This window comes from Bos mutus, chromosome 2, assembly GCF_027580195.1.
Source record: "Bos mutus isolate GX-2022 chromosome 2, NWIPB_WYAK_1.1, whole genome shotgun sequence".
In the NCBI taxonomy this organism is placed as follows: Eukaryota; Metazoa; Chordata; class Mammalia; order Artiodactyla; family Bovidae; genus Bos; species Bos mutus.
In genome coordinates this window covers 111,364,277-111,378,922 of record NC_091618.1, presented here as the reverse complement: position 1 = coordinate 111,378,922, position 14,646 = coordinate 111,364,277, and the positions used below count along the sequence as shown (strand labels likewise).

Here is a 14,646-nt window from a genome sequence, read left to right as displayed (position 1 = left end):
GCAGCATTATTCACAATTACCAAAAAGTGGAAACAACCTAAGTGTTCATCAGCAGATGACTAAATAAAACAAAGTGTGGCATCGAGTGGAATATTACTCAGCCATTAACAGGAGTGGAGCTCTGATACATGGTACAACATGAAACATCTGATGAGTAAATAAGGTGAAAATATGCTAAGTGAAATAAGCCAGACAGAAAAGGATAAATATTCCACTTAAACAAAATATCTAAAATGGGTAATTCATACAGACAGAAAGTAGATTAGAGGTTACCAGGAGCTGGAGGGAAAGGTGAATGCAGATTTACCGCTTAACAGGTATAGAGTTTGTCTGGTATAATAAAAAAAGATTCACTTTTTTCTATAGTAACCCACCCCCAGAGCACTGGATCCCTGTGGGAAAAGTACGCCTGTCAATCTCTCACACACAGAGTGAAAATAGCTTATTAATGGAGAAGAATCTTGGGATAAACTTAGTGGAATTATTGGTATGCAGTCAAGAGTTAAAGTTATCCCACGTGTCTATCAGTATGTTCTGATAAATGTTTCTCCAAAGAACGGGGGAAGGGAAAAGAGGGAGATAGAAAGAAAGGCTGGTTTGAGGGAAGCAAATTATTGCTACTGATGGTAGGAATTAGATTGCCCAAATAACCCAGTCAACTTTAGTTATGTCAAATATGTGTAGAATATATGTAAACGGGATCTTGATGTGGTAAAATATATATATATTAAAAATTACTTTCCATCATTCTCCTACACACAATAAAGATAAATACAACAGAAGAGAAGATGCCACTTCATAATAGCAGTAAAATAGATGAAATCCCTAGGAATAAACAATAAGAAATGTTTATCATCTATACATAAACTTTAAAACTCTACAGTTAGACAAAAAAACAGGCCTTAATAAATAGAAAGATATGCTTGCTATTAGTAAGGAAGACTCAATAATGTAAGGACACTACTTTTCCCCATATTAAACTTAAATTTTAGTAGGATCTCAATTTAAAAAAATTAACAAAACATCTCTTTGGAACTTAGTAAAATGTTCATTAGAAGAAAAAACATTACAGAAACTGAAAGAGTAAATGAGTGGGATCTAGTCACACCGTATACTAATCGTATTTATTGTAACAGTACACTAATGGCTCAAGGGGAACAAAAGGCCTCAAAGTACACCCAAGAATATATATGATACTTTAGTGTGATTAAAAAAAGAAATTGTAATTGTTTAAGAGACAACAAACTGGCAGGCAGATAATTGCCTAAACCATCTGGAAAAGTATAAAACTGGATTCCTACTCTATGCCTTATCAAGGTAAAGATTCAAAGGTTCAATTAAAAAAGAAAAAAATTTAAAAACTATTAAAATAAACAATATATAAACATTTTCATAATCTTAGAGAAGGAAGGCCCTTTTTATAAGACACAATGAAAACTCACAAAAGAAAAAGAAATTTCCCTAGATAAAAAGTTTTAACTTCTACATAACAAAAGTCAAAACAGGTGTCAAAGTATTTGCAAAATATGACAAAAGGAGGGTTGGTTCTTTTAAATATAAAGGATATACTTCTCTTAGAATTAAAAATCAATTTTAATTATCAAATCAAAACAGTCAAAAACACAGTGAAAAAGAAAAATCTCACTAAACAGTAAGTTGGTAAGGATGTGGAGAAACTGCAACTTTTGTGCACTGTTGGTGGGTATGTAAAATGGAGTCGTAATAACCATTATGGAAATTATGGAGGTTCCCCAAAGAATTAAAAATATAATTACTATATGATCCAGCAATCCCACTTCTGGATACATATCCAAAAGAACTTGAAACTGATCTCAAAGAGACAGTTGCACATCCCTATTCACAGCAGCATTATTCAAATAGCCAAGAGAAGGAAGCAACTTAAGTATCTATCAACAGATGAATGGATAAATAAAATGTGGTATGTATATATATGTCTATAAATATATAATGTAATGTATATATTATATATAATGTAAACATAAATACTATAATTTTATAATCATTACATGTAATATATAATATTAAATATAACAATATTATAATGTTTATATTATCTATAATATATACATATATATATAATGTAATATTATCCTGTCTTAAAAGGAAGGAATTTCTGCCAAGTGCTACAACATGGATGAATCTTGAGGATACTATGCTAAAAGAGATAAGCCAGTCACAAGACAACAAATACTGTATGCCTGCATTTATATGAGGTATCTAAAGCAGTCAAATTTTAAAACAGTAGAAAGGTATTAGCAAAGGGCCAGTGAGAGGGGGGAAAATAAGGAGTTCTTTCTTTAATGAATACAGTTTCAATTTTACAAAATGAGAAAGTTCTGGAGACTAGTTGCACAACAATGAGAGTATACTAAATACCATAGAACTGTACACTTCAAAAACCAGTAAATTTTAAGTTATGCATTTCTCACAACAATTGCAAGCAGAAATAAGCAGCTACCTTTCACACATCACAGAGGCAAGGTGTTTTTGGTTTTTTCAAAAATGATAATACGCAACACTGATCAGGGTAGAGGTAAAAGGACTATCTCAAATGTGAGACTGTAGCAGTATAAGCACACATACTCTTTCTAGAAGGCAATTTAACAACAGCTACTAAAGTAGAATATGTTTGTAACCCTTTGATCTAGCACAGTAGTTCTTAAACAGAGACAATTTTACACACCATCCTTAGGAGGTATGGCAGTGTTGGAAGACATTTCTGGTTGTCACAACTGGAGAATGTTACTGGCATCTAGTTATCAGACCAAGAGTGCTGCTAAACATACTACAAAGTACAAAATAACAAAGAATCCTTTTGTTGTTTAGTTGCTAAGTTGTTCCGACTCTTTTGTGACTTCATGGACTGTAGCCCCGTCCATGGGATTTCCCAGGCAAAAATATTGGCTGCTGTTACGTCGCTTCAGTCATGTCCAACTCTTTGGACTGCAGCCCACAAGGCTCCTCTGTCCATGGGATTCTCCAGGCAAGAATACTGGAGTGGGCTGCCACTTCCTCCTCTAGGGGATCTTCCAGACCCAGGGATAGAACCCGTGTCTCTAATGTCTCCTGCACTGGCAAATGGGTTCTTTACCACTAGTGTCACCTGGGATGGGCTGCCATTTCCTAACAATTACCTACCTAACCCAAAATGTTAACAGTGTTGAAAATGAAAAACTCTGATCCAGCATTTTAACTTCTAGCCACACATTCTACAGATCACTCACACCAGTGGGTACAAATGTACACAAGGGTATTTACTAGAGAATCACTTTTAATAGTAAAAAAGGAGAAGCAAATCTCACAATATAGAGTAAGTTTTAAAAAGTTATGATACAGTCATACTGAATTACATAATTTAAAAGAATGAAGTACATCTATATATAGTTATAAACAATGATACTCAAGTTATTGTTAAGCTAAATAACAAAACAGCCTTACAAAAGGATCCTGGTTTTAAAGAAATAATGTATGTACAAGAAAAAATAAAAACTTTGATCAGTATTATCCTTTTAATGAGGTGTCAGGACACAAGTATCTTCTTTATCACCTTCTCTGTATTTGTTATGTTTGTACTGTTTAATTATAGCTAACATTTACTGTGACTAAATCAAGTTTTTCAAGCACTTTACTTGTATTTAACCTCATAATTGATTCACTACAAATAATATTGATTCCATTTTAAAGATGAAAAATCTAAGGAATGGAAAGTGATGAGACCAGAACTCATTAGCACATAATTATTTTTTAAACAGCCTTATTGAGTTATAAATTTACATTCCATAAACTCAATTGTTTTAAGAGTATAATTTTAAGATTTTTAGTACATTTAGACTTGTGTACTGCTACCACAATCTAATTTTAAAATACTGCCATTACCCAAAAGAAATCTAATTTGCAGTCATTCTCTGTTGCCACCCTCAGACCCAGGTGACCACTAACTTTCTGTTTCTGTGCATATGCTTTTTCTGAACACTCATACAAATGGAATCATACAGGATGTCTGGTTTCTTTCACTTTAGAATGTTTTTGAGGTTCACCTATGTTGTAGCATGTATCGACCCTTCACTCCTTCTTAATGTCAAATAGTATCCCATCACATGGATATACCACACTTTCTTTAACCATTTACCAGCTGACTGGTATCTAGGTTATATCCTTTGGCTATTGTGAATAATATTCCTGTGAACATTCACGTACAAGTTTTTGGATGGACAAACGTTTTAAATTCTCTTGGGTAGATGTCTAGGAGTTGAACTGTTAAGTCATATAGCAAATATATGTTTACTCTTTAAGATCCTGCCAAACTGCTTCCCAAAGTAATTGCAAAACTGTTTCCCAAAGTAATTGCATCATTTTATGCTCCCACCAGGAATATATGAGTGTGTTTCCACATTCTCACCAACACTTATTTTCTATTATTTTTATAAGCAAAAAGGTAAAGGTAAATGTTTTTAAGAGGTTAAAACCATTTCTACTTGTCATTATTTTGCGACACTGAACTTTTGACATGTAAACTCTGCCATGTGTCAAACACCTACCCACTCCATGACATAAATCAAGACTTCATAAAATCTAGATGTGCTCAATTAGTATAGAAAACTAAACATAAATTGCAATAAACAAAAAAATAAGCCATACAAATGTCATAAACAACTGCTCTTACACAAAATTCCCCTTCATGTGTCTAATGCTACTTAGGAAAGGCATACATACCTAATTTCAGTTCAATTGCTGTGTTGGTGTTACATTTGTACTCAGCCAGTTTCTTCTCAACTGCACTCTTGTATTCAACCAAAAACTTCTCCATAGCACCAAATCCTAAGAAACAGGATTTTAAAAAGACTAGTTGGAAGTGATTTAATTAATCAAACCTAAAAAAAAAAAAAAAAAAAAGGGTTCTTACTAGAAGTGGAATAAAGGTAAGTCTTTAACTATGCTAACAGACCACAGATTTCCAAATACTCCTACATAAATGTAGAGTATATGACTGTCTCATTATAAAACAGAATAAACATCACTTTTGAGATAGAGGCTTGTGAACCAGACTGGCTTTACATAAATGAGTAAACTTGATAACATAACAGACTACTGACATTTCTAAATAGTTAATATAAACTACCTGCTAGGATTTATACCTAAGTAGCCTTTTAAAAAGAAATATAAAAAGGATGCTACTGCTCCACTAAGAATCGAGGTGAGAATGTCCTTCAATAATTACAAGATAGCATTTTATTCATAATACTGGAAAAATTCTACCCAAAGTACTTTCAGATCAACTATTTCAAAACCAACAACTAATAATGCATAGAAAGATTATCTCAGGAAGGATACACAAGAAACCAGTAAACACTGCTATTTCTAGTATAAAAGACAAGGAACGAGGACATGATTAGGAAAGAAAATTTTCTTTTTTAACCAAGTGCACAAAGACATAGGCTATTGGAATAATCAAGTGGTTTTACTACAAGGTGGCTATCCATCAATGTATATGATAATTAACAGTGGAAGAAACCATTATCATGAGAAACTTTCAAGCAAAGATGGCAATAAATCTCCTGACAAAATAATCATAAAAATTAGGGAAAACTCAGGTAAAAAAGTCATGAGCAGAAATGAAAAACAGGGTACAATGACATGCCATAAACTTCAGTAAGTGGTTACAACACAGGTACACAGCAAATGTGGAACACTTGAAGCAGTACAGATTAACGGTTTGGAGTCAGAATTGCTGGATTCAAATCCAGGCTTCATCATTTGCTTACTGCATCTATGACCTAGAGCACATTACTTGGCTTCTCTGAACAAATGGATAAAAAGAGTATAATAGAACCTACCTCAAACTTCATCTATAAAAATGAGATAACAGAACACATCTCAAGGCATTTATGTATAATCTAAGCAACAAATCATACATTAGTTTAATCCTCACAATTCTACAAGACAAGCAGATACTTTATCAGCCCCCTTTCATATTCAAAAGCTTAGGCTTAGAAAGACGTTTGGTTGCTTAAAGGTCACCTGACTACTAAATGGTGGGACTGAGATTCGAATTTAGGTGGAATTCTTACAGTTCACCCCGTGCAATACATGCGTCCCCCCTCTTAAGACAGTACCAATGGACCCCAAAATCCTACAATCTCTATCTGGTAGAAGAGGTCTTCGTTAAACATCTGTAGAGCTCATGCTATACCCTGTCTATCCAGCACATCTATAAAAGTCTACTGAGACTACTAGGAAGGCACTGGGAAAAATCAGAAGAAACTGTCCATCACTTCAAAAGATATGTAACCGGGAAAAAAAAAAAACAAACATATACCACACCAAAACAATCTTAATACACGTACAAAATAATGGCAATTATTAGTTATTAAACGCTGTAAATTTAAGAGATTCAATAAAGAAAGCTGAATGGAATAAACACAGAATTATATTAGACATCCCCTAAAAGAGAAGTTTAGATGAAGGAAGAATGCTTCATCCTCTTTCTCAAAGGAAATCTACATAAATCCTAGGACTACTGAAGTGTGAGAGATTAAGGAGACTACCATCAAGTCAAACAAGACTCAAATGAGAGCCTTGGCGCAGGGTAAGGCAGCATTGCGCTAGCTCAGAAGTTGAAGTGCAGGGTGGCGGAAGACCTGGAAGAGGAGGGTCTGAGCATTAAAATCAGCTGGCGGGAAGAGGCTCAGACTAGAGGCTGAGGCAGCAGTGGGCGAAGGGAACGAGAAGAGAAACAGGCGTCCAGACACCTGGCACCTTACAAGACCAAATCACCACGCTTTTTCCTGGGCTCTTGGTCCCTCTCAGGGGCCGAGTTCCCCTCAGAAGGTGCAGAACCTCGAGCAGTTGGGGGCGGGGGCACGAATCTCGGCGGAAAAGGAGCTGGGCTGACAGTTCCGCGCTCCCAGGTTCAAACAGGCCTTCTAAAACCCAGGCAAGAGCTCGAAAGTTCCCGGCGGGTACTGTCACCTCCGTCTCGGTGTTCTTTCCCAAACCTGCCCGCCCTCTCCCCTTGGTAAACTTTTCCCGGGAACTTACCCGCCATTTCCGAGCTGCGAGCACCCGCGGCTGAGGGAGGACGAATCAACCGCGCGCGCTCCCAGGCCGGAAGTGAGCCCACTTTCTGACGCATTTCCCCCGCCCACCCCTGGCCTGTAGCTGGCCAATGAGAGGAGGAGGTTCGAGGCGCGGGGTAGTGGAAGCGTCTTGAGAGGCGGGGCTAAGACGGCGGGGCGGGCTCGGATGGTTGCCTAGCCACAGCGAGCGCAGTCAGTCCCTTTGCAGGCTTGAATTGCTGGAGGAGGCCGCGAAGGGGTATTCTCTGTTAAGACGTTCGCTGGCTCGAGGAGAGTTTCTATCGGCTTGATTTGAATGTATACATACCTTATGGCAATTTTCTGTACCCCCTTAGCGATGTTTGGGAGTGGAAGAGAAACTTTCCACTTGGCTTGGACGGTAGATTCAAACACCGGAGCCCTGTCGGTAAAATACAGGGACTGAGTTGTGGTTTCCGGAGAAATTTTAACTTATTTTGTTTATATTTTTGCGGTAAATACTTGTTTAACATCGTTTTTCTTTCATACTTTTTAACAATATGTTTGCGGTCTGAGACTTAGGTACTGTTTTCACTTTAAGTTTATTACGCAAGAGTCTGCACTGCGCTTAGTCGCTCAGTCGTGTCTGACTCTTGCGACCCCATAGACTGCAGCCTGCCAGGCTCTTCTGTCTATGGGATTCTTCAGGCAAGAATACCGGAGTGGGTTGCCGTTTCCTTCTCCAGGGGATCTTCCCAACCCAGGAATGGAACCCAGGTCTCCTGCGTTGCAGTCAGACTCTTTACTACAGGGGAAGCCCGCGCAAGAGTTTAGTGTACCGAAATTGCTACCCAATAATACCTCAGGTGACCTGTTCTGCTCCTACATGTCTGAAGTCCTAGTGGTCCAAACCACAGCACAGGATACTATCCGATTTGGGCCGTAGGGCTTGTTAGTGTTTAGTAGCTGCTGAAACTGTCCCAGAGTATAAACCACTGTTTGCGTGTCTGCGTCCTTGGTTCTTCAGTCCTGTCAGACTCTTTGCTACCCTGCAGTCCGCCAGGCTCCTCTGTCCATGGGATTTCCCAGGCAAAAATACTGCAGTGGGTTGCTATTTCCTTCTCCAGGGATCTTCCTGACCCAGGGATCCAACCAGAGCCTTCTGCGTTGGCAGGCGGATTCTTTACCACTGAGCCACCTGGGAAGCCCCTGTTTCAGTTCAGTTCAGTTCAGTCGCTCAGTCGTGTCCGACTCTTCGCGACCCCATGAATCACAGCACGCCAGGCCTCTCTGTCCATCACCAACTCCCGGAGTTCACTCAGACTCAACGTCCATCGAGTCAGTGATGCCATCCGTATCCACAATTATTCCCACATGTCTATATACTAGAATGCCTTGTCTCAACAAATGTTGGTTAATAGGTTTTACAGTGATGATACTAGAGCTAAAATGGACCATTGGGATGACAATCTAGAACTAACACACTTCCTTCTTTTAAAGATGTGGAAACTAAACCCAGAAAAGAGAATTACCCAAATTCACACTCAGTATACAGCTTATACAAGAGCCCAGGTTTCCAGATTCTCAGCTCAGTATTTCACTACATGGATATGGCCCCCGTGAAGGTAAAGATCAGAAAAGGTACTGAGAATGCTCAGATCCCTTTCCTTTAAGCCTTAATGAAACACAAGAAATTATGATCATAATATTAAGAAGGAAACTGAAATCATTGTCACTAGTGACATTATTGATCAAAAATGGAAAACAATCTTTTTTATATAATCATTTTTTCAAAATGGCAAGATTCATCATTTCTTTCCAAAACTAACCTGTAGATTGCTCAATAGCTGACTGGCAATTATGATTCTTAAAACAAGAAATCAAAAGGGAGTTGTCTTAACTGCAGCAAATCTGAAACAGAGTTTATGACTTTATATGATTTCATAGTTAGTTGTGGGCTTCCCAAGTGGCACTAGTGGTAAAGAACCCACCTGCCAATGCCAGAAACATACAAGATGCAAGTTCGATCCCTGGGTGGGGAACATCCTCTAGAGGAGGGCATGGCAACCCACTCTGGTATCTTGCCTGGAGAATCTCATGGACAGAGGAGCCTGGCGGGCTACAGTCCATGGGGTTGCAAAGAATCGGATATGACTGAGCAACTAAACACGGCACAGGATGCATATGATGATTAAAAAATAAGCTGAATATGAAAAAAATATGGCACCTATATATTTTGTGACAAACATTTAGTATTATGATTTGCTTGCAGAATTGAGGTTACAGTTTTAAATTGCCCTTGTTTTAGAACTGTTCATGCATATTTATTAAAACGTCATGGGGCTTCTCTGGTGATCCAATGGTTAAGAATCTGTGCTCCCAGTGCAAGGGGCATGGGTTGGATCCCTGGTCTGGGAACTAGGATCCTGCATGCCTGCACAGGGTGGCCAAAAATAAAGAAATAAAAATAAAATGGAAAAAAAAGTCACAGAATACGTGTTTCACTAGTTTAGCTAAAAGCTAAATGAATGACTTCTTTCAGAAAGGTAATAGTAAAATTACCAAAAAGGAAAAAATATTTTTTAGGGTGTTCCCCTTCTTTTTAAATTTATATTTTACTTTATTTTAAAGGGGATTTAGGAAGTGAATATTACTGCCACAGAGTAAAATTTCTGCAAAAGGAATCTGCTGTTCTGAGGTATATGGAGGAGGGTGCATTGTGGTATGAAAAGTTCAGTTCTACTCCTTGGTAGACCTTGTTTCCTCTATTAAGTGGAGATAATAATACCTTCCCATTCATTGCATTGGGTTGTTGTGAAAAGCAAATGGAACGATATTTAGGAAAGAGGTTTGTAAACTATAAAAATCCGATATTGATATGAGATGGTATTAGTATACCATTCATTCTAGAATAGAAAATTTGGAAAAGGCATTTTTCTCCATAGCAAGTAGTCATATTACATTGCTAGGAATGAACTAGCAACCATATGTTTTGTACATGTTCAAGTGCATATGGGCTAGTAAATTTTGTCATCCTGTCCTGAAACCTCCACAAGGGATTTAAAAAAACAATACAAAACAAAACATGGTATTAAAAAGATGGTTATCAGAAAGTGGATGGAGGAAATTTGAGATCCAAAAGAAAAATGCAGGTACTTGATGCATCTTTATTTCAAAATATATGCCTCTCTACAAACAAATAACAATAACCAGTTAATTCATTTGTTTAACACATAGTGGAAATGGTGGGGGTATGGGGTATGAGTGTCAGTTCCCAGAACAATTATCCAGAATCCCCTACCCAGATAGATGACTTTCATATGAGATGAAAGAAAATAAAAATTGAAAAGTAATGTTAGAGGAATAGCTTAAGAGGGACAGTACCAACAGTTTACGCATTCCATTTTTCAGTTCTCATATACTACCTATAGGTGTGTCAACTAGTACTTTTTGAGAGGCAATTTAGCAATTTTAACGAATATAACATATTTCAATTCGTATATCTTTGAAGTAGTTCCACTTAAAAGTATTTCTCCTACAAAACTATTTGCACAAGAATGCAAAGATAAATAATCAAAGATGTTCAAGGCAGCATTAATTTTACTGGCACATTGGAATTAGTCTAAACATTCATCAAAAGGAGCTAGCTAAAATGTACTGACTTGGGGAAATAAACTATTGTTGTTCATTCGCTCAGTCTTTGCAACCCTGTGGACTGCAGCACGCCAGGCCTCCCTGACCTTCACCATCTCCTGGAGCTTGCTCAAACTCACGTCCATTGAGTCAGTGATGCCATTCCAACCATCTCGTCTTCTGTCATCCCCTTCTCCTCCTGCCTTCAATCTTTCCCAGCATCAGGGTCTTTTCTAATGAGTCGGTTCTTTGCATCAGGTGGCCAAAGTATTGGAGTTTCAGCTTCAGCATCAGTCCTTCCAATGAATATTCAGGATTGATTTTCTTTAGGATCGAATGATTTGATCTCCTTGCTGTCCAAGGGACTCTCAAGAGTCTTCAACACCACAGTTCAAAAGCATCCGTTCTTCGGGTTCAGCCTTCTTTATGGCGGAAACATTAATCAAAAGGAGCTAGCTAATACGTACTGACTTGAGGAAATGCCTACTATATAATAGGTTAAAAAGTAAGTTATATAACATTATAATGCTATTTTACTTGTATAGTGCATAATGTTGGTTGCTCAGTCATGTCCGACTCTTTGCGACCCCAGGAAATGTAGGCCAGGCTCCTCTGTCTATGGAATTCTCCAGGCAAGAAATAACTGGAGTGGGTTGCCATTTCCTTCTCCAGGGGCACTTCCCAACCCAGAGATCAAACTCAGGTCTCCTGCATTGCAAGCAGATTCTTTACCATCTGAGCCACCAGGGAAGCCCAATTTTACTTGTATAAAGAAGTGTATTCTGATATAAACAAAGAAAACATCTGGAAGCATAACAAACTAGTTTAACTGTGGCTACTAGTAAGAGAATTTGGAGATGAGGATTAATCAGGGATTTTAAAAAAAGTTTTCTTCTTTTAATGAGGATATATTGGTTTCTTTTATAATTAAAAACATCAATCTTTTGGAAGTTTTTCGACATGGTGGCTAACTCTACACTCTTCTTTATGTCTGGTAAATTATGATACACAGAATAAAGAGAAGCAGCTTAATTGGCACAAAGAACATTAGTTGAAAATTAATATTTCTGGTTTTGCATTCTGTCATTATTTATAAGCAAAAAATAGTCAGAAAGAGAAAAGAGGACTATAATTGCTTATTCTTGTTTACAAAGTGACCAGTCAGGGATGCCCAGTTTACTTTTTGAAACTGTAGTTTGTAAAAAATGCTTTAATTATATACATCTACTGGAAAAGGTCAGTTTTCATTCCAATCCCAAAGAAAGGCAATGCCAAAGAATGCTCAAACTACCGCACAGTTGCACTCATCTCACACGCTAGTAAAGTAATGCTCAAAATTCTCCAAGCCAGGCTTCAGCAATATGTGAACCGTGAACTTCCTGATGTTCAAGCTGGTTTTAGAAAAGGTAGAGGAACCAGAGATCAAATTGCCAACATCCGCTGGATCATGGAAAAAGCAAGAGAGTTCCAGAAAAACATCTATTTCTGCTTTATTGACTATGCCAAAGCCTTTGACTGTGTGGATCACAATAAACTGTGGAAAATTATGAAAGAGATGGAAATGCAAGACCACCTGATCTGCCTCTTGAGAAATTTGTATGCAGGTCAGGAAGCAACAGTTAGAACTGGACATGGAACAACAGACTGGTTCCAAGTAGGAAAAGGAGTACGTCAAGGCTGTATATTGTCACCCTGTTTATTTAACTTCTATGCAGAGTACATCATGAGAAAGGCTGGGCTGGAAGAAGCACAAGCTGGAATCAAGATTGCCAGGAGAAATATCAACAACCTCAGATATGCAGATGACACCACCCTTATGGCAGAAAGTGAAGAGGAACTCAAAAGCCTCTTGATGAAAGTGAAAGTGGAGAGTGAAAAAGTTGGCTTAAAGCTCAACATTCAGAAAATGAAGATCATGGCATCTGGTCCCATCACTTCATGGGAAATAGATAGGGAAACAGTGGAAACAGTGTCAGACTTTATTTTTCTGGGCTCCAAAATCACTACAGATGGTAACTGCAGCCATGAAATTAAAAGACACTTACTCCTTGGAAGGAAAGTTATAACCAACCTAGATAGCATATTCAAAAGCAGAGACATTACTTTGCCAACAAAGGTCCGTCTAGTCAAGGCTGTGGTTTTCCAGTGGTCATGTACGGATGTGCGAGTTGGACTGTGAAGAAGGCTGAGCACCGAAGAATTGATGCTTTTGAACTGTGGTGTTGGAGAAGACTCTTGAGAGTCCCTTGGACTGCAAGGAGATCCAAGCAGTCTATTCTGAAGGAGATCAGCCCTGGGATTTCTTTGGAAGGAATGATGCTAAAGCTGAAACTCCAGTACTTTGGCCACCTCATGCAAAGAGTTGACTCATTGGAAAAGACTCTGATGCTGGGAGGGATTGGGGGCAAGAGGAGAAAGGGATGACAGAGGATGAGATGGCTGGATGGCATCACTGACTCGATGGACGTGAGTTTGAGTGAACTCCGGGAGTTGGTGATGGACAGGGAGACCTGGCGTGCTGCGATTCATGGAGTCGCAAAGAGTCGGACACGACTGAGGGACTGATCTGATCTGATCTGATGATAGTTCACATTTTTAATTATTATTTCAAATATTAATTCTTTTTTCAGGTTTAGCCAATTGAAAAATGACCATTATTCCTCTGTTTTAAACTTTTTTGCTGTTGTTTGCGTTGTACCTTAAGGTGGAAAAGTTTCAGTATAGGAGGGGGGTGAAGAAAACTATCAAAGCCACTTTGTTATTAAATGTGCTATGCTTAGTTGCTCAGTCATGTCTGACTCTTTGCATCCCCATGGACTGTAGCCCGCCAGGCTCCTCTGTCCATGGAGATTCTTCAAGGAAGAATACTGGAGTGGTTGCCATGCCCTCTCCAGGGGATCTTCCCAACCCAGGGATCGAACCCAGGTCTCCCGCATTGCAGGCGGATTCTTTACCATGTGAGCCACCAGGGAATATTACATAATTAAGAATAAAAAGTGGTGAAAATTATGACTAGTAATATTCATTCTAAACTGATATATTGTTTCAATCATTCTGTCTTTTTTTATTGTGGCAAAAAATACACAACATAAAATTGACAGTCTTAATCATTGGTAAGCATACAGTTCAGTAGCACTAAGTATATTCACATTGTTGTGAACATGTCATTCTAGTGGACTGGTTTTCAGCCACTTCTTTTGTAACCTGTTTACCCATATCACTATGCAAAACAAGACTGTTAACTTCCTACGATCTGGATACACAAAGTGAAGAGTTTTTATACCAGCTATATAATACTGTTAAGTGTTTAGTTCCTAAAACTGTTCCTTAAAAGGATGATAAAATAAGACAGCTTTATAGTAATGTTTCCTCAAATCAGAATTTTGAGGGAATATATCAACATATAGTTGTTAACAAGCTAGAGCTACCAATCACTATGCATATTAGTAACATTAATTCTTTCTGAAAATGTTGCTAGAGGGAATCCAGAATTTAATGCGCAAAGAGGAAGAAACTGTCATGCTAACTGGCACCATATAATACAAAAAGAACCTGTTTCATCAGATAAAAAGAGTATGTTGGTAGGGTTGCTGCTGCTGCTAAGTCGCTTCAGTCGTGTCCGACTCTGTGCAGTCCCATAGACGGCAGCCCACCAGGCTCCCCCGTCCCTGGGATTCTCCAGGCAAGAACACGAGTTGGTTGCCATTTCCTTCTCCAATGTTGTTGGTAGGGTTAGGATACATTTAAACAATAAATGGCTTTCTCTCACATATCTTTGTAAAGTTAAATTTTGTTGTATATGAAGCAGTTTATGTTATTATAGATATGGTATTATTTTTTAATATAGTTTAAGAGCAATTAAGGTGCTTTAAAATAGAATCAGGAATTTTAGAACAAAGTGATTTTAGAAATCAGGTAATCTAGTCATTGTCATTTTTTTAAAATTTGGTATGCATGT

At 38.0% G+C, this 14,646-nt stretch overlaps 1 protein-coding gene across 2 annotated transcripts in view; it reads right to left on the bottom strand.

The window, feature by feature from the left end:
* The window catches only part of HAT1 (histone acetyltransferase 1), a 39,775-nt gene extending 32,645 nt beyond the window's left edge, over positions 1–7,130 (bottom strand). Inside the window, exons 1-2 of one of the 2 annotated variants that reach the window (XM_005887571.2) lie at positions 7,060–7,130; positions 4,735–4,839 (exon numbers count right to left, since the gene is read on the bottom strand). In XM_005887571.2, coding sequence (XP_005887633.1) covers positions 4,735–4,839; positions 7,060–7,066 — 112 coding nt within the window. In that variant the 5' untranslated portion in view covers positions 7,067–7,130. Of the gene's footprint in view, positions 1–4,734; positions 4,893–7,059 lie in introns of both variants that reach the window. The other variant, XM_005887572.3, reaches the window with a different exon arrangement.
* Between the last annotated feature and the right edge of the window lie 7,516 nt (positions 7,131–14,646).